Source organism: Ictalurus furcatus, chromosome 11 (assembly GCF_023375685.1).
Source record: "Ictalurus furcatus strain D&B chromosome 11, Billie_1.0, whole genome shotgun sequence".
NCBI lineage: Eukaryota > Metazoa > Chordata > Actinopteri > Siluriformes > Ictaluridae > Ictalurus > Ictalurus furcatus.
The window spans coordinates 10,677,248-10,698,623 of NC_071265.1; the positions used below are offsets into that span (position 1 = coordinate 10,677,248).

Sequence of the window (21,376 nt, forward strand, 5' to 3'; positions counted from 1 at the left end):
CAATTTTTTTCAATTAAATTTTTAATTTAGTTTTTTTTGCATATACAGCAGTCTGCTTTGAAATAAACACTGCATATGGTGCTGTTTAAAATTTGATGATAAATTAACATGAATGGAATGTGGACTAGAAGCCTAAAGCATATGCTTTTAATTAATAAAGCACCCTCCAAATAAATAATGATATACTGACTTTGTTTTTAAAGTATATTGAATATAAATACCACTGGAACATTTCCCCAGTAAACAGAAATACAATATTATTCTACTAGAACGTGGCAATTTAGTCACTAAACCTCTTTAATTTTCTATTAGCTCAAGACAACTGGTCAAACAAACTTGCTTGTTTGAAATAGTAGGCCAGTGCAAACAGTAAATAACATTCTTGGTTATTACTTCCATATTATTGTACATACCTCCTGATAGACAGTTACAGAGTTTCATCTTCTCTATTAGGCCCTGTGAAAAGCCTCTGTATCTTCAAATGAAAGTTAAACAGTGAGTTTTTAATTTCTAATTTGTTTAAGCTTTGTTGACATTAATAACAATACCTCCAACGTACATTACATGGTCAAAAGTAATCTTTTACCCCCCACCCCCAATATGTGGGCCTTCCCTAAACAGTAGGAAAGAAGGACAAACTCCATATTAATGCCATGCCTTTCTAATAGGATGTTCATGTGGGTATTATGGTCAGGTGTCCACATACTTTTGGCAATATATGTATAACAGTCTTTGTTATATGTAACAAGCAATGTAAAAACAATAATGTGTATATAATACAAATAGAAACGCATTAGAGAACTGTCCTTTTTTAAATAACAGCGCCCCCTTGTGTATTAACAGCTTCCTCACAAGTATTTCCGTCTTTCGCCATTTTACACGCAACATCCGGTGGTGCAGCAGCCATTTTGTCTGTTCGTGCAAGTCCGCCCCAACATGGTCACGAACAGCAGTTCCCACTTGGATAATATTTAAAATATCGATCTCTAAATTTCACTTGGACGTAGAAACAGGTTAAGGAAATTCCCTTGTGAATTTTAGAAGGCGAAGCGCTAGCTGGTTTTGGGCTTTATGAGAGTTTATTTATGTCGTGTGTGAGTGGCGCCTGTCGTGTGTTATGTCGAGCGAGGAGAGCTACTTGGCCATCCAGCGCTATTTAACGGAGGAGCGTGAGCCCTACGCCCCCGGCACTCACGGCAACGTCAAGAGGAAAATCCGCAAAGCAGCCGCTTGCTACGTTGTGCGGGACGGAGTGCTGTTCTACCAGCGGCGGCACCGGGGCCAGGAAGGCTTCACCGAGCTGGAAGTGGTGCTGCAGGCCGAGCGGCGGAAGGAGCTAATCTTCCAGGCGCACATCTCCAGAGGGGAGCATCTCAATCAGCAGCTCACCTGGGAGAGCCTTTCACAAAAATACTGGTGGAGAGGTACATCACCTTAACACATGATACAGACCATCTCCTCTCTCTGTATGTTCTTCCGCTGTATAGCTATCCTAGGGTATGAAGTAATGGTTTTTACCCTAGACGTTATTGAAGTGCACTATATTTCCATTTGGGAGCCGTTTGGGACAGAGCCAGTGGGATTTATCCCATCAGGCAGTGCTGCTAATGGGTACTTCCGGCGAGATAATAAGCTAATCATCACTTTACAGCAAGCAACATATCAAAACGCATTGATCACAAATATATATGTATGTGTGTGTGTGTGTGTGTGTGTATATGTATATGTATATATATATATATATATATATATATATATATATATATATATATATATATATATAATTAATAGAAACCTGAGACTAATTTGCACATTTAAATATAGACTTCCCTGTGCTGTACATTATGAGGTAATACTGAAAAAGACAAGGTATTGGCAACCAGGAAGCTGGACTTAATTTGACTATATAATTGAAATAATGGTTTATTGTGTGTCAGTTTGAGCACACACAACTAAAGCAGTAACAATTTCATTTAGTCCCGTCCCTTTCTCCCTGCTGAAAAAAAACCAACCCCTGATTAGAAACTGTCACAGAAGTTCTAATGGTTTCCTCTACAAATACCATTACAAACCATCAGCCAACCATTAGAACCATTATATTATTGTTCCTTAATGGTATCTGCTAGACATATTAGACATGCTACCAATAGAGAGTAACGAATTACCAGTAGAGACCCACAGGGACCATTAGAGTTTCCATGAAAACCAATACAATCACTACTATAGCCATTAAAACCTTTACAAATTCTATGAGGGTTTTTTCTTTCACTTTCCTTTAATCATGCTTACCGCATATTAGAGTTCGACCTATTGATCGGATTTTCTGATTAATCGGCACCGATGACTGATTGCTGGAACTATCGGTTATCGGTGAAAATCCACACACAGTTTTTCCTAGTTGCGTCTGTTGTGAGAGCGGCTGAGAAGTGTCCGCTGTCATTATACAGTACGAGAGCGGCTGAGAATGGTCCGCTGTCATTATACAGTACGAGAGCAGCTGAGAAGGGTCCGCTGTCATTATACAGTACGAGAGCGGCTGAGAAGGGTCCGCTGTCATTATACAGTACGAGAGCGGCCTAAAAACAATCACTGACAAATTTTGTTGTGTTATTTGAAGTTTTTTTTTTTATTATTCATTTTGGATGTATCTATTTTTATTTGTTATTTGGAGTGTTACTTTTTGGTTCCTTTTGGATGTATATCTTTTATTTACTTTAATATTTACTAATAATTAATATATTCATATTTATATATTTATTTCATTTTAAGAAGTACAATACATTTTCATGGTACAGTCAGTACTGTTTATTTTTGTAATAAAGTTTACTTTGAGTGCTATGTTTTCATTCAGTATCAATCGGTTGATTAATCGGTTATCAGCAGGTACTGCCAAACTCATCAGTATCTGTAAAATCGGTCGACCTCTAACCACGTTATCAATAAATATTTGGTGTTCGATATCCTACAGAAAATTCCAGTTTAGACTGACCATCTGCCAAAACACAGACCGAGCTGGTTAAACTGGTAGACATCGCTGGTAGAAAGGAAAGAGTTTCTGAATGATCTTTGCTAATGCTCCATCTTAGACTTTAAGTCTTTTTTTTTTCTTTTTTTTAATCAAATAACGCAACACTAAGGCATAAAATTTCATTTATTGATTTATTTAGATAAGTAATAGGAAACCTGGAAAATAATTTACCAGCTGATGAAGATGGTCTGCCAGCTTGGCCAGTGTTTTGATCAGATCCAGCTGGACTTCTTCAGCGGAATGTTTTCAGAACGTATTTCTTACACCAAAACCTGTGAAAATATCTTCCAGCCCCATATTGTTTCTTCCATGCAGATGAGTTGATAAGAGACTGTTTTGCATCTGTGGTGATGTTCTAGGAATCCTAAAGCAGGTAAAAGATTGCATCAGGGACTGTGGGTGCCAGCAGAAGCCGGAGCGTGGGAGAGGCAGTGCTGAGGATGGATCAGGTCCCCGTGGTCTAAGTAGACGAAAGGAGGAGGATGAAGAAGAAGAGGAGGAGAAAGATCTTGAGGAACTGCATGCTGTCTTTCAGATGAAGTCAAAGGGTGCCAGTGTTGACAAACATGAACTGGTTTTTGTAAGTGTATCATTTGTATTGAGTTGCGATCAGTGGGACATAAGGAATAAAACATGATGGATTATCTTTTTACAGGAAAATAATCAGTGACAGGGTGGTGGGATAAAGTTTCCTTGTCGGTTATTTCCAGCACAAGTCTAACGGCTGATGAGCTAAATGTGAAAATGGACTGTGCTGAACTTTTTCTGCCATGCAGAGAAACAGACAGACATGTACAATAGTTAAGACATTGTTGTGTGTTTTTGTCCTGTAGGTGGACAGTAAAGGTGTTGTAAAGCAGTTCCTGCCCAAACATGGCCAGACCATGTTGGATAAACTGAATCAGCAGCGTTTAAATAACCAGTTCTGTGACATTACCTTGCTCATCGAGGCTGAAGAGTATCGGGCACACAAAGCTGTCTTGGCTTCCTGTAGTGAATACTTCTATGAGCTCTTTGTTGAGAAGGGTGCCGTAGCCAGCCATGAAGCCGTTGTGGATCTCTCAGGTAATTACATCTGATATAACCAATTCTATTACTTGAGAAAGTAACGTGTTAAATATAAGACAATCGGGTTGGTGCAAGAATATAAAACTGGTATTGTTTGCATGTGCTCTTTGTGTTTCTACCTGTCAGGCTTTAGCAAGGCAAGCTTCCTGCCTTTGTTGGAGTTTGCCTACACTTCAGAGCTGACGTTCAACTTCTGCGTTATGGCAGAGGTGGCCATGCTTGCACGGCACCTGCAGATGCCTGAAGTGCTTCAGATTTGCGAGTCAGTGCATAAAAAAGTGGAGGAGCAGAAACTAATGGTCTATCAGCAAGGAGACGTGCACACAGTGATAGCCAGGGAAACTCTGCCTGCTCAGCCAGTGGCTTCTTCTGACTCTGGAGCTTACGTGGTGGCCATGGCGAGTGATGGCCAGGCAGTGGTGGCTCGCTCTTTACAGTCTGAAGCTGAACACTCCATCGCCGTTATCACGGGTGAAGACGGAACGGCCGAATCTCTGGCTTTGCTTGCTGGGGCGACAGTAGACGGGGAAACTATGACGGTGGTCACTCACAGTGGCCAGGCTGGCTTGCCCGAATCACTCTCTATTGTAGCCCATAATGGGCAGTCAGAAGCAGGTGAAACCATGACTGTGGTCACTCACTCTGGGCAAGCGGGCTCAAGTGAATCCCTGGCTGTGGTTCAGGCGTGCTGGACAGTGGATGCGCCTCAGGTAGTGGAAACACCAGTAGCAGGAAGCATGGAGCCCAGTGCCTACATTATTAGCGTAGAACCTGGCAAGATGGCTCCTACTGAGAAGGTTCATCTAATTGCATCAGCACCGGTTCTTCAGGAGGAACCACTGGTCCAGGCTTTAGAGCCTCTACCCCAGCAGGTGGTGACTGCAGAACAACCTCCAGCCTCTGCACCTAAGAAAAGGGGGCCAGGGAGGCCCCCAAAGGTAAAGCAGCCCCCACCAGAACAGGAACCAGTAGTGACCGAGGTTGCAGAGAGCGTTGCAACGGGAGGAGAGGACGTGAAGAAAGAGGAACAAGAGAGTGGTGACCCTAACAAGAGGTTCCTGAGGAAGCGTTCAGTGAGGGAAGGAGGATACGTTCGTCTGCATATGGGGCTTGAGACCGAGGAGGAGATGTCGGACACTGTGAAGGTATGAGTGCAGGCTAAATCTCTGGCAGTACATAAATATGACGTTCAAAATGATACAGCTTACATGAAGTATCAAAGTATAAATGGTTATTCTTTTGGATATCAATGAGTAATGCATTGTAAATTAGAATACACTATATTAATAGATTAATATGGTCACCTGTTTGTGATTGTTACTTTTCCACAGACAGAAACTTTTTAGACTAACATCAAAAAAGTTATATACAGTCACTGCCCTCCAGAATGATTGGCATCCTTCATGAAAATGAAGAGGAAATGTTAATGTTGAAATAAAACTATACATGTTAGAGCTCAAAATACTGCTATGCTTTTTCGTGAAAGGTGCCAATAATACTCAAGGGCACTGTATATACACTCGCAAAATAAAAGCTAAACCCACTGACCAGTTTCAGTTACACCTACCATGTGTGTACTCATGGAAGTAAACTGCTTCTGTTGGTAGCCCAACTTTTGCTATGCACTGTTGAAAAGGAACATTCAGAGGACCATTGCTGACAAGATATTATTTTGGGTAGTGGAACCAAAACTTTTTACAGATAAAATGGCCAATAGGAGTAGCTACAGATTAGGCATATTTATGTAAAAAAAACAACTATGTATGAAAATGGATTTTATTTTGTTCTCAGGCACCTCAGAGGCCAGTGAAACGAGGGCGTGTGTCCCAGTCATTAAAGAGACCATCAGCTGACTCTTCTGAAACCGAGCCTCAGGCTGCCTCTGATGGTACAAAGACACTGCCTGAGGGAGCAGAGGCAGTTGGGCCAGAGGTGATGTCTGTAGAAGAAGGAGCAGCACGTGAAAAAACAGAAGGAGCAGTGGATGGAGAACACACGTGCAGCGAGTGCGGCATGGTGTTTCAGAGACGCTACACCCTGATCATGCACATGCTGAAACACGAGAAGTCGCGCAGCTTCAAGTGCACTGTACGTACATGCTCTGTTATGACTGCTTACTTTGTGCCTGGTTGAGTCTGTGCACAATTGTTAGTCATTTTTCTCGTGTAGTGTGTCTTTTGGGGCTTGTACGTATATTAGTGGTGGAGGGAAATTGATTGTGGCACAAATATCAATTCACTTCAGTTTTATTTGTATCGAGCTTTTAACAATGGACATTGTTCCAATGCAGCTTTACAGAAATATATAAATTTTGAATGTAAATATCGGTTTTTGAACACGGTGAGTGTTTGATCACTACACAAACAGAAAATCTCTTTTTTTATGTTCACCTTAAATACAGTGGTGATATCCTTGGCTCTTTTGTGACTTCCTGGATGAGTAGTTGCTCTGCTCTTGGACGAATTTTGGAAGGTTGGCCACTTCTGGGAAGGTTCACTACTGTGCCAAGTTTTTCCATTTGGAGATAATGGCTCTCACTGTGGTCCTTTGAAGTCCCAGAGCCTTTTAAATAGCTTTGTAACCCTTCCTAGACTGATGTATTTAAATCACCTTCTTCCTCATTTCTAGAATTTCTTTCAACTTTGCCATTGTGTGTTACTGGGTAAGACCTTTTAAGCAACTTCATGCTGTTGAAAAGGTTCTATTTAAGTGTTGAATTGAACAGGGTTTGCAGTTATCAGGCCTGGTTGCATCTAGTCCAGCTGAACCCCATTACGAATGCAGATTCATAGATTTGGATAGATTTTTTTGAATAGATCATAGATAGATTTTTAAATAAATAACTATCATTTAAAAACTGTATTTTGTGTTTATACAGGTTACCTTTGTTTTATCTTAAATTTTGTTTTAATTTCTGAAACAATTTAGTATGAGGTATGCACAAAAACAGAACAAATCTGGATAGGGGCAAATACTTTACACAGCACTTTGTGTGTGTGTGTTTTTTATATATATATATATATATATATATATATATATATATATATATATATATATATAATCTAAGACTAGCCATGGAAAAATATGGTATTGTCAAAATATCAACAATATTCAGTCATGTCTCGCTCGAGTCCACCCAGAAACAGCTTCAGAGTTTAATCTCATGCAAATTGAAGCACATCATTGATTTGATATTTTATTAGCAAGGACTTTCATTTGTACAGGGTAGTAGAAAATACAGGGATCTGATAACCTCATTCAGAGTTGAGGTATGAGAAAAATGTCAAATATTGCAGTATTACCTCACAATCTTATTACATATAAAGAAAAAATCACAATGCTTATTGATTTGGCAAGCAAATATCATCGCGATATCAAGTCGGGAACACACTGCTGTTCCATGCCCCTCATATACAGACTTTGAAGTACATAATGTGTGTAAATCCAGTGATATTAAGGAGTTGTGATCTTGTTCCAGCTGTGTAATAAAGAGTTCCAGTATGCCGTCTCCCTTCGTGCCCACTTGGCTCGTCATAAGCATCAGAAGACACAGAGATCACCTTTGGCTCGAGTAGCAACTGATGAGGTCTCAGATGGGGTAGAGGGTCAGGCCAAAAGTCGCACCAAGCGTGAGTTTGTGTGTGACATTTGTGGTAAGACACTGCCCAAGTTGTACTCTTTGCGCATCCACATGCTGAACCATACAGGTGTGCGGCCACACTCGTGCAGGGTCTGTGGGAAGAGCTTCGCCACCAAGCACAACCTGAAGATGCACCGAGCTCTGCATGACTCAGCCAAGCGCTTCTACTGCACCATGTGTGAGAAATCCTTCGTCAGCAAGAGGAGCCTGAATGAGCACATCAGCATTCATACAGGCAAGCCTAGTACACAAACACACATTCTCAAAGCTGAATAGTATAAAGTACACTAACATTTTAATAAAACTTTCTGAATTGCTAATGGTGAATGTACACGCACATTAGACGCATAATGAACCTTGTAGTGTGATTGGACCATACATGAAAATCAGTTAATGTGTGTTTATAAATGTGTCAGTCATGAAACATGTTAAACTGCTTGCTAAACAATTTCAGTAACCTCATACGTTCTTATTTTTTCGGTTTTTAAATAGGTGAATCTAAATATTTTTGCCAGACGTGCGGCGCATCGTTTCACCGGGCGTCTGGTCTGAGCAAACACATGAAAAAACATCAACCTAAACCAGAGACCCGTTCCTTCCAGTGTGCCCAGTGAGTTTCTATTACGCACTCTATTCACAGAGAAATGCTTCTCTATATACACGTTTACAGATAAACATTACATAAGCATTTTGACGGACACACACGTTTGTGATGGCTGTGTTTTGTCCCCACTCTACAGCTGTGATAAGAGCTTCTATGAGGCGAAGGACCTGCAGCAGCACATGAATAAGCACTTGGGCGTGAAACCCTTCCAGTGCCAGGTGTGTGGGAAAAGCTACAGCTGGAAGAAGGACTGGTATTCTCACGTTAAATCGCATACCGTTGCAGAACCTTACAGGTAAGAGTAGAAATCAGGCTAACATGCCTCCTCTGAGACACCTAGCCAATATATGACACACAGCCAGCCACTACATTTCTTACCTGCCAATCACACGATATTACAGGACAGCTGAATACACTCACCCGTAAAACAAGGTCAGTTATATTCTTGAGGAACGTGGCTCCTTATTGAGTGCTTAATTTTCATTTTCACTACACTGCAGGGATTGGAACCGTTATTGAAGATCGTGAAAGTAATACAAACTGCACAACAAATTGTTCCTTGCTTCGCTGTGAATATTATGTTGGCATTAGTGTAGCTTAATAAATAAGCTACATGTATGACACACTAGGGATGCTCCGATCGATCGGCTGCCAATCGGTATCGGCCGATAATCACGTTCTATGACTCGATCGGTAGTCTCTAATGTGGCCGATCTCACGAAGCAATCGCAATTTGATGCCGTAAAACACGTGAAAACGTTAAAGTTTAGCACTGGAGTCATGTCATCACCAGTGTGGAATTATTATGAGGTCTCAAGAAACAATTAAAAATCCACTGTTTACCGTGTATTTTAAAGGCCTATTAAAATGTTCAGTGTAAGATGAATATTTGTTGTGCTTATTTATTTGATTCTCAATTAAAACAACAATAACCAAGGCAACATCTGTGGTATTACTTTATCTGGGGGGAGGTTTACCCGTGATGGTCAACAGAAAGCTTGCATATCACTTATATAAAGCTTGAACGATCGGTATTGGCCGTTCATGATGACAAGAAATCGGTAATCGTATAGGCTGCATGGCTCCTGATCGGAGCATCGCTATGACACACCACTAGAAGTTGGCACACGATGCATGCTTTTGATGCTTTCAGATTACTTTTTGTGTAAGAAAGAAATAATCACAAAATGGGGCACTTTGTTATCATGCCATCATATATAATGCAAGCTTTAGTAAATAGTTGTTGGATAAACATGAGTTTAAAAAAATATGGGTGGGAATGTTGGTCATTTTATGAATCTTGTATTTGAACAGAGACGTTCAGTTTGACAAGCTTCCCCCACTAGATCACTTAATGCAGGAGAGTACTTCCCTGTACCTAAACTAAAAATGTTCCTAGAAACAGGCTCCAGTGGAAACATGCATAAAGTTCTTGGGCTCCTAATAGTAGGGCTCAGTTCTGTGTGAATGATATGATTAAATTAACATATACTCTTCACAGCACCCATTACACACAATAAAAAAAAAAATACACAATAAAAGATTGAGCTTATTTCCATTGTAGTCCTCAGTAGCCCAAAGCCAAAATGCATATGATATACAATATTAAAATGTTTTAAATAAAAGTGACACACTGCTATTTAGTATTTCTAAATAATAAATATTTTGGCTGCCATTTCTTATTGGAAGCTCAAAATACTGTGCACACCCAAAGTCATAACAGTATAGCTAACTAGCTCTAGCTTCTAATATGAACATAGCTTCATATTCTCTGTCATGTCATACATGCACTTAAATACATTTAGTATTTTTAAATATTTGAAACAAAGAAAAGTTCAAAATATTCAAGATTCTGCACTATTTTTTAGGTCTCTGTTTAAATGTGAACAAATTTGTTATATTGGTCATGTTAACTGCTTTGTCCAAAAGGTCAGATTTTCCTCATGCCTAATCTTTTATTGATGACACGCCGATGGATTCGATCTAAAACGAATCATGAGCTTTGGCACAAACTTGCCGTGCGAGCTCAAGTGCACACTGTCATTAAAACAAAAAAGCAGACATACTAAATACTAAGAAACTCTGAAATCCATGTAAATATAATATGTAAAAGATTCTAATTTTCACCAATTTGTTGTCAGTAATATAATTTGTAATGAAAATTGTTCTATTCAAATAGAAAGGAATGCACAATAAAAGCATTTTCACTAGTGCTCTTCACTTTCGGTCCCCGCTGTACATGCGTAAGCACATTCACTGACACACATATAACCCCCCACCATCACACCTCTGGAGTGTGTTAGGAATATGGAGTATACATACTGTTACTTGTACTATAATGAACATGTACAAGTTCAGCCAAGTTTTAAGATGTGAAAGAAATTTGAGATTTACCAGTTAAAACTAACTACCAGTTAAAAGTTTGTGGACACTCGAGTGAAATGTTTCTCATGATTTTAAAAATCTTTTGATCTGAAGCTGTATGATTAAATGTTTTGAAATCGGTGTTGTAGACAAAAATATAATTACTTGGAGTGAAATATTCCAAAAAGCAGCCACTAATAGTCCAGCGTAGGTGGGAACTCCTTTAATACTGTTTAAAAAGCATCTCAGGGGGATTCCTCAAGAAATCGGTTGAGAAAATGCCAAGAATACATTTCTGGAAATTCTAGGCAAAAAAGGTGTCTACTTTGAAGATGCTAAAATACGAAATTATTTTGATTTATTTTGGATTTTTTTTTTTATTACAACATAATTCCCATAGTTCCATTTGCTACACTCCAGAGTTTTGATGACTTCATTATTATTATTATTATTATTATTATTATTATTATTATTATAAAATGGGGGGGGGTCTAAACTTTTCACCGGTAGTGTATATGGCACGGAATAACCAACCACAGACAGCACATTTAATCTAAATCCTAATCTAAGCTCGTTCGTATCTGGCTTCCTGTACTGGGTCTCAATCTGCCGTTGTGTTCTTGATTAGGTGTAATGTGTGTGGGAAGGAGTTCTTTGAGAAGGCCCTGTTCAGGAGGCACGTGAAGAAGGCCACCCATGGAAAGAAGGGCAGAGTGAAGCAGAACCTGGAAAGGGAGTGTGAACACTGCGGCAGGAAGTTCACTCAGCTCCGAGAGTACCGCCGCCACATGAACAACCATCAAGGTGAAGCGTACACAAAACACTAGTTTGCTTGATGTACTATTTATGCAAAACGCCAACTGGAATATATACAGAAATACCTGAACATTCACTGCAATAAAGATTTTATAAATATGCATAGTGGAAATGTGAGAACCCTACATCTGCCCTCCCCCTGGTGTTTCATTGCCTGCACTTGCATATCGTAACTTAATAGCCTTCGATCATTTATGATGCAATAACACTTGTTTGTGACGTGTTCAGTATGCAAAAATGGTGGGAGAAACGGTGACTGTTTTTGCACTTTGACTAGTCTCATACACACTCAGTCTTCTCAAAGGGCATAATGTTAATGATAAGTTTGTAATGTGTAAATCTAATTTATTCTATTTGAGAAAATACATGTTGGGGAAAAGTCTAATTCAAAGTTTTTCCACTAGATGGCATTTCAGTCTTTTCACACAGTGGAACTTTTAAATAATGGACATTTACTCTGTCAATAATTACGTCTTCAGAGAGGATTTCTGTACAGATATTTGTTATGTTTTTGAGAACGCTGCATTAAATTAGCTTTTCTTCTCATTATTTGGAATATGTAGCCTGAAATGGGTCCATCATTTTGAACACACCTATGAGTTGTTGAATTTTGTACTTGGAACTACTGAGATACATGTGTTTATAAACTCCTGTTTGAAGGTTACAGCTGATTAAAAAATAATAAAATTAATTAGATGACACTCATATTCAATGGGGCATTGGTTTTAAAATACTGACTACGTTTACATGCACATCATTATTTTGATATTAATCAGAATTTGGCAATAATATAATTAGTCATGTAAGCGCCGCAATCCGATTGCCCGATTCAGATTAAGGCAATATTCTGATTCCCAGCCCTGGAATATTCCTTTTTAAATCAGACAATTTTTTTGCATGTAAACACGTTATTCATAAAATCCACTGAAAGGAGGTATATGCACATGCTCAGTTTGCAAGGAATTGTGGGTGCTAACAGATGCTTAGCTGTAGGCTAGGTATTTAGGAATGGCAATTTGGGTATACTTACAACAACCATGTATACAGAAATATTCTGTTACCTGTATGCATATAATAATGAGACTTTATTTATCACATATACATATGCACAGTGAAATTCTTTCCTTTGCATACCCCAGCAAGTCAGGAAGCTGGGGTCAGAGCAGAGAGGGTTAAGAGCCTTGCTCAAGGGCCCAACAGTGACAGCTTGGCAGTGCTGGGGCTTGAGCCCCCAACGATTCGATCAGTAACCTAGAGCCTTAACTGCCAAGCCACCATTGACCCCAGCCACCACTGCCCCCATATGTAAACATCGTATTCGGAATATGGCTGCAACCCGAATATATGAGAGAATTTGATGTGCATGTAAACGTAGTCATTGTGTAGTATAACAATAGTGTAATGCTCTCTTGTTCAATCCTGTCCTCTCTCCCCATAGGTGTAAAACCATTCGAGTGTTTGACGTGCGGTGTGGCATGGGCTGACGCCCGCTCACTGAAGCGCCACGTGCGCACACACACAGGCGAGCGCCCCTACGTGTGTCCGCTGTGCCAGGAAGCCCACATCGATGCCCGCACGTTGAGAAAGCACATTTCCAAATACCATGGCGATCAGTTGCCAGGTAAGATCATGTTAGAGAAGGACACACTACAGTTTCATAATCAAGGCACCCAGGTGGAACACGCTGTCAGCATCCTAAGCCCCGAGCTGCCCCCTGAGCTGCGCCCAGCGGAGGCGCCCTCCACCACCGAGGAGATTGAAACTGTACTCATCACAGAAGAGACTGTGGAGGCCATGCAGGCAATGAACGAGGGCTCTGTCACTACGCTCTCAGACCAGAGCATCATGCAGGTGGTGAACTACGTCCTGGCACACCAGGCCGGCTCAAAGGCAGAGGAGGAGGAGGCCTCGGATATCATCCAGACCATGGAGGTGGAGGTGGCTCACGTGGCAGAGGTGGAGTGACAGAAACACACAGGCTTAAAAGGAAAGAAATTAGAGCAGAGTTGTGCCTACATTGTGACTCAAATAATAAAAAAAGGAAAAGTGTAACTGGCACAGATAGGGTCAGTAAAGTTTATTTTTGTTGTACAATATAACTTTAGGAACTTCTTCATTTGGAGTGCATGTGTGTGACGCTTTACCCAACAGTGTGTATGTGTGAGCATGTCCAAGTGATTTGTATTCTGTACATATGTAGAAAAAATGCAGTCTGGACTCGAGGAAATGCTAAGAATTTACAATAAAGTACGTTAAATAGTTTACAGGAATGTGAGCTCTTATCTACAAAAACAGCTTTTTTTCGCTTTTTAAAACAGTTTTAAATTTCTATGCATTATGAATGTGTGGTTTTTGGGTTGACATTTACCTCGCAGAATGTGGGCAGCTGGCTGACTGGTAGTTTGTTGTACAGCATGGTACAAGCAGTACTTCTATATGTCCTGATTCTCAACCAAGATGACAACCAAGTAGTGTAGTAATAGTACAGGGGAAAAGTCTACACACCCCTGTTAAAATTGCAAGATTTTGTGAAGGAAAAAAACTGAAACTAAGATAAATCATGTCAACATTTTCCACCCTCAATATGAAATCACAATGTATAAAAATTAAGTGAAAAACAAACATTTTTAGCGGGGGAAGAAATGTTACAGTAACCTGGTTGCATAAGTGTGTACACCCCTAAACTAATACTGTGTTGAATCACCTTTTGATTTTATTACACCACTCTTTTTTTTGGTTAAGAGTCTGTCAGTGTGCCCCATCTTGACTTGGCAATATTTTCTCACTCTTTCGTGCAGAAATCTAGATCCATCAAATTGTGAGGGTATCTCCAGTGCACAGCCAGCTTCAGAACCCACAGATTTTTGGTTGGATTCAGGTCTGGGCTCTGTCTAGGTCATTCAAAAACATTGATCATCTTTTGGTTAAACCATTCCTTTGTTGATTTGGACGTATGCTTTTGGTCATTGTCATGATGAAAGGTGAAATTTCTTTTCATCTTCAGCTTACTAGCAGACACCTGAAGATTTTGCACTAAAATAGACTGGTATTTGTAGCTATTTATGATTCCCACCACCTTGATAAAAGCCCCAGTTCTGGCTGAAGGAAAGCCCTAAAGCGTGATTCTGCCACTACCGTGCTTCAATGTGGGTATGGGGTTCTTTTGGTGATGTGCTTTTTTGCACCTTTATGTAATTTATGGAATTATTATAACTTTTGGAATTGGTCTCATCACACCACAACACATTTTGCCGCATTGTTTGGGGTGATTTTCGTTGAGCTTGGATGTTTTTTTTTTGTGAGAGAAAGGGCTTCTGTCTAGCCTCCCTACCCCATAGCCCAGACATGTGAAGAATACGAGCGAGTGTTGTCATGCACAGAGTAATCAGTACTTGTCAGATATTCCTGCAGCTCCTTTCATGTTGCTGTTGGTCTCTTGGTAGCCTCCCCGGTAAGATTTTGTCTTCTCCTTTTGTCAATTTTGGAGGGACGTCCTGTTCTTGCTGATGTCACTGTGGTGCTCCATTTTCTCTATTTGTTATTGATGGCCTTCACGGTGTTCCATGGTACATCTAATGTTTTTGAAATTCTTTTATACCCCTCTCCTGATTTGATTCCTTTCGACAGTGAGATACCATGCATGCTTTGTAAGCTCTTTGCGGACCACTGCTTCAGCAGTCAGCTGAAACCAAGAAGATGTGAAGAAAATCCTACAGAAACAGCTGGTCTTTATTTGGGGTTAATCAGAATAATTTCATTGATGACCGGTGTATGATGATTACTTTTAAACATGAGATTGAGCGTGATTGGTTCATTATGAACAGAGCCACGTCCCCAATTATAAAAGTGTGTGCACACTTGTGCAGCAAGATTATTGTAAGTTTTAAATCTTTCCTATTTTCCCTGAATAATTTTCTGATTGTTTTTTATATGTTGAATGATGTCGAATTTTTATATGTTGTAACTTCATATTGAGGGTGGAAAAAGTTCTTACATGATTTATCTTAGTTTCGATTTTTTTTTTTCCAGCACATAATCCATTTTAACAGGGGTGTCTAAACTTTTTATATCCACCGTAAGAAAGTAAGTTTACTAATAGCAGTAACATGCAAAAGTAATAGACAAATCCAAACAAATAATACATACATAGATTTGTGGTTTAAAAGCTTTTATTTTATTTATTCAATTATTTATGCATTTAGTCATTTATTTATTATAATTTGTATATATTTATCATTTTGGCAAGATGTCCTAGAAATAGAGTAAATTACTATTCAAGTACCACACAGGGAAAATAGCCATGGACATAGAGCAGGGGTGTCCAATCTTATCCGCAAAGGGCCGGTGTGGGTGCAGGTTTTTACTCCAATCAAGCAGGAGCCACACCTGATTCCACCTGCCAGTTGATCTTGGCTTTCAATAGACTCACGTATGGCTTCTGCTTGATTGGAGTGAAAACCTGCACCCACACCTGCCCTTTCTGGATAAAACTGGACACCCCTGAGATAGAGTATTTAGAATCCTTTCTGGAAATCACCAATACAAAATTATTATATATTTTTTTTAAACATCATGTTTTACAATCTATAGGCCAACTTCTATAAAATAAATGAAAAGCACACTTCAGTAGTGTGTTATCAGAGTAATGTGGTGCATAATCACCAATAATGCCTTTCTGAGAAGATTTTAAAGTAAGGTTTTGCTGACAAGGGGAAAATGTGCAATGAAATTAAAATGAGCCAAATAGCCAGCAGCCACTTTCCACCACCATTATATCACTGCTTTTAAAATCACAGGTTTAAATGAACTCAACAATTATGGAAATATTTAACACAGAGCCATGATTTGGAGCTGTTTTGTGAAAATGAACAGATTGTCAACAGTGATATTTAAAAGTGTTGCTCATTATTGATATTGTGTGTCTTTGCATTTAGACAGTCTATAAAGGCTCTTGTGGATTCTACCAAAATAAAATGCGCTCAGTGGCCACTTTTTTCTTTTTTTAAACAAATACTGTGTACATGCATTCATTGTTCTTTTTAAATCAGGTATACCTACTATAGTCCTCTCTGAAAGTATTGGAATGGCAAGGTCAGTTCTTTTTTTTTTTTCTTTTTTTTTTTTTGCTATACACCAGACATTTGGGTTTAACCTCAAAAGATGAATGAGACGATAGCTCAGAATTTCAGCTTTCATTTCCTAATATATACAGCTACAGTCACGGAGCACTTTATTAATAACACCTGTACACCATTCATTCAATCATCAGCCAATCATGTGGCAGCAGTGCAATGCATAAAATCATGCACCTTCAGGAAATGTTCACATCATCCATCAGAATGGTCAAAATGAGTTCTCTGTGATTTTGACAGTTGCATGATTGTTGGTGCCAGATGGGTTTGGTTTGAGTGTTTCTATAACTACTCTCTATAACAATCTCTAGAGTTTACTCAGGATGGTGCAATAAAGAAAAAACATCCAGTGAGTGTCAGTTCTGCGGATGGAAACACTTTATTGATGAGAAAGGTCGACGGAAAATGGCCAGACTGGTTCGTGCTGACTAAAACGGTACAGTAACTCAGATAACCACTCTGTACTAGTGTGGTGAGCACAAAAGCATCTCAGCATGCACAACACATCAAACCTTTAGGCGGATGGGCTACAACAATAGAAAATGCCATCGGGTTCAACTTCTGTCAGCCAAACAAAACAGAAAGCTGAGGCTGCAGTGAGCACAGGCTCACCAAAACTGGACAGTTGAAGGCCAGAAAAAACATAGTCTGGTCTGATGAATCTCAATTTCTACTGAGGCACACAGATTGTAGGGTAAGAATTTGGTGCCAACAGCATGAATCCATTGACCTAACCTGCCTTGTGTCAACAGTCCAGACTGGTGGAGGTGGTGTAATGGTGTGGGGAATGTTTTCTTGGCACATTTTGGCCACAAATTTCCCATCTTCTAATGGCTACTTTCAGCATGATAATGCACCATGTCAAAGCAGAAGTCATCTCAGCATGATTTCATGAACACGACAGTGAGTTCAGTGTTCCTGAATCCAGTAGAACACCTTTGGGATGTGGTAGAATGGGAGATTCAGCATGAAAGTGCACCTGGAAGGAATTGTGTGCTGCAGTGATAAAAAATAAAAGAAACAAAAGCATCTCAAAGAAATGTTTCCAATGTCTAGTGGAATCCATACCATGAAGAATTGAGGCTGTTTTGAGAACAAAGGGAGGCCTTACCCAGTGTTAGTATAGTGTTTCTAATAAAGTGTACAGTGATTGTAGATGTGTTAAACAATTTAAAAGGAACCGTCCAAGCCATGACATGACCTCCACCGTATTTGACTGATGAGCTTGTATGTTTTAGATCCTTTCTTTCTCCACACTTTGGCCTTTCCATCATGGCCTTTTGTAGAGGTTAATCTTGGTTCCAGAACTTTTGTGGCTCATCTCTGTATTTCTTTGGTAATTCCAGTCTGGCCCTCTGATTTTTTCTGCTGATGAGTGGTTTTCATCTTGTGGTATGACCTCTATTTTTCTGCTCTCAAAGCCTTTTATGAACGGTGGATTGTGATACCTTCACCCTTGCCCTGTGGAGGTTGTTGGTGATGTCACTGACTGTTGTTTTTGTTTTTTTCTTCTCAGTTCTCACAATGTTTCTGTCTTGAACTACTGTTGTTTTCCTTGGTTGTCCTATTCCATGTATGGTTGTTAGTGCACCAGTGGTTTCTTTCTTTTTCAGGACATTCCAAATTGTTGTATTGGCTATGCCCAATGTTTGCGCATGGGCACTGAACAGCAGTTGGCCTTGCTGTTCCAGTACTTTTGGAGGGGACTGTATATAGATCACTTTGTAGCAATGGTTTTTTTTCTTTTTTTCTTTTCTGTTTTTTTGGTGAATTCCTCTCTACCCCATGTAGGACCACCATTGGACCACCACTGATCAGAGATTTTGATCACCCTCAGTGCAACAGTAGCTGCGTTTACTTGGACAACAATAATCCACTCTTAACCCGATTAAGGACATACTTTGATTAAGAAACTACCATGTAAACAGCAATTTTTAATTACCTTAATCTAATTAAGGTCATAATCAAATTAAGCTCTAATCGAATTAAGACAGGCGGAGTACTCCTATTTTAGTCGCATTATGGATGTGTAATAGTGACATGTAGACACCTTAATCACATTATGAACGTTGTGTGAGAGTTTTCACCGCATTTTGCGACAGGACACAATCACACACGGCAGTTTTACGGCGAAGAAGAGAGTTCGGCTGCGTCCCAAACCTCATATTTACCTACTATAGGCCTGTAGTGGGGGAAAAATACATGTATCTCGGCTACTATATAGACGGTAAGTACGTGGTTTGGGATGCAGCCCACGTCTTCAAGCAGTTGTCTATTAGCACGTATAGCATGACAAATAATTAACTGCACTTAAAGCATTCATAAAAAAATTTAATAAAAACACCCAAAACTGTATACGGTACCATAACAAAGACGAACTGTATGTTGATACGTGAAATTCTGGAGGGACGTCGGACAGCGTGGCGCGGTGACGTAATGACGAGGGCTGTTAATCTAATTATGTTCTAAAACATGTAAAACAGGAACATGACAGGAGTATTCTAAAAGCGACTCATGTAAACACCTTAATCACATTATTATCTTAATCAGAGTAAGGTCAATAATTAGATTACTGCTGTCCATGTAAATGTAGTCAGTGACTCTGGCATGGTTGTCTGTGTGGTGCTGGTAAGAGTGTAGCAGTGTTGCTTTGATTTTTGTAGAACTTGAGTGCGTTGCCGAGTTGAAAATAGTGCACTGACAGCAGGATAATGAAGACAAATTGTGCATTGAGAGGATGCGAGCCCTGCAATGCTGCTGCACCTGATACACTCATAGCACACACAACCCGTGCACCAGAGGTGGGAAATAACAAAGTACAATTACTTTGTTAGTTTACATAAGTGTGTGTTTAAATGTTTTTTCCTTCATGTGTTGAATGTCATATGGAGACCTTTTAGCATCCAACAGCTTCAAAGATGATATCTCAATTCCTAACAAATACACTTTTTAAAAAAGTTATAGTATGAGAACTAATACCTATCAATGTCAATAACTATCTGTTGTTGTTATGTACAGTTTGTACTTTTCAGGGAAGTTTGTATTGTGACAGCTATTAGCATTCTTAAAATACTAGTTTGTATCGTTAGTTATCATGGTAGCTAACATCTGAGAGTTTAGGAATAAAACTGATGTTAGTTAGCCTTAGCTAATGTATTTCCACATTTTTGGTGAAAGGGTCAATAAATCACTGTGATTTGATACAGGCATCTTTTTCTTTTGTGAATCTTTCTTGTACTTTTACTTGCATACTTTTTAAATTTGAAATTACCTTAAGTAGTTAATACCTTACTACTTTAAATCGAATGAAAAATCTGACGTTGTACTTCAACGTTGACCAGAGTATTTGTTTAGATGAGTAAGTGCACATGACTAAAGAATTTGGATACATTTACCATGTCTGTATGCCAATAACAAGTCACTGCTGTTACACCATTAAACAAATCTGGTCAGCAGTGGTCCTATCCATTTCAAATCAAGTTTATTTATATTGTGCATTTAACAGTAGACATTGTCACAAAGCCGCTTTATAGAAATCCAGATGCAGATTTAGATCCCTAAGGAGCAACTTAGAAGTGACAGTGGCAAGAAAAGACTCCTAGGGACGTCATGAGGAAGAAACCTTGAGAGGAACCAGACTCAATAGGGAGCCCATTCTCTTCTGGATGACATTTGATAGTGGAAACGTTCTCTCACATTCAACATTCAACATTTCTTAACATGTCTAAATATTTGTATTAACATAAAAACATTCAACAGCTGAGACATGAACTGAACAAGTTTCACAGACATTTGACGAACAGAAATTGAATAATGAGTCCCTGAACAAAAGGGGGCTAATGTTAAAAGTAACAGTCAATATCGGGTGGCTTCCAGCTGCTTTAAGTACTATAGTGTATCTCATCCTCATGGAATGCACCAGATTTGTCAGTTCTTGCTGTGTGATGTTACTCCACTCTTCCACCAAGGCATTTGCAAGTTCTCGATCACGTCTGGGGGAACACATGGTTACGTGTCATTTTCCACTACAAGGATGGTCAGCTGGCCTTCCTGTAGCACTCTGGCTACATCTGCTGTCCTCATGCCTCCCTGCAGCAGGTCTATGGCATGTTCACGCAGGTCAGCAGGAACCCTAGGCATCTTTCTTCTGGTGTTTTCAGTAGAAAACAGTAGAAAGGTCTCCTTAGTGTCCTAAGTTATTGTAACTGACTTAATTGCCTACCGCTTGTAAACTGTTAGTGTCTTAAGGACTGTTCCACAGGTGCATGTGCAATAATTGTTTATGGTTCATTGAACAAGCATGAAAAACATTGTTTAAACCCTTTCCAATAAAGATCTGTAAAGCTTATTTGCATTTTACAAAATTATCTTTAAAATACAGTCTCCAGGGACGTTTCTTTTTTTGCTGAGTAACTATTAGGAAACTATTAGGGCTGAGCAAAGCAATATATTATGAGGTCTCATCAGCAATATGGGGAAAACTTATTACAGACAAATGCAAACACTTAAAGACGGATAGCTGCATTCATGATTGTTTCAATTCTGTAATTTGTACTTTGATTGGACAATGTGCATAATTTATCTGCTTTTAGTTTCTCCTCCAACTGTATGAATCTATAGTTTGGGCTAGACAGAAATCAGCCCCAGCATCCCTTCTTCATACCATTCTAACCAAAAGTCTGAAAATAATCCACCTTAAAACATTTGTTAACAGCAAATCATCT

General features: G+C 39.4%; 1 protein-coding gene across 1 annotated transcript; it reads left to right on the forward strand.

The window, feature by feature from the left end:
- Positions 1-617: 617 nt before the first annotated feature.
- Positions 618-19,664, forward strand: zbtb11 (zinc finger and BTB domain containing 11). The gene is made up of 10 exons (XM_053636603.1): positions 618-1,424; positions 3,388-3,608; positions 3,862-4,093; positions 4,223-5,241; positions 5,888-6,184; positions 7,575-7,971; positions 8,229-8,346; positions 8,477-8,635; positions 11,333-11,508; positions 12,959-19,664. The coding sequence occupies exons 1-10, from the start codon at positions 1,118-1,120 to the stop codon at positions 13,483-13,485; spliced, it is 3,453 nt and encodes a 1,150-aa protein (XP_053492578.1). The 5' UTR covers positions 618-1,117; the 3' UTR covers positions 13,486-19,664.
- Positions 19,665-21,376: the final 1,712 nt, after the last annotated feature.

Excerpts from the sequence above, each read along its gene's own strand:
- zbtb11 (XM_053636603.1), top strand. The coding sequence starts at position 1,118 with ATGTCGAGCGAGGAGAGCTACTTGGCCATCCAGCGCTATTTAACGGAG. Across the intron at positions 5,242-5,887 it reads AGATGTCGGACACTGTGAAG|GCACCTCAGAGGCCAGTGAA; the intron begins GTATGAGTGCAG and ends TTTTGTTCTCAG. Across the intron at positions 8,636-11,332 it reads ACCGTTGCAGAACCTTACAG|GTGTAATGTGTGTGGGAAGG; the intron begins GTAAGAGTAGAA and ends GTTCTTGATTAG.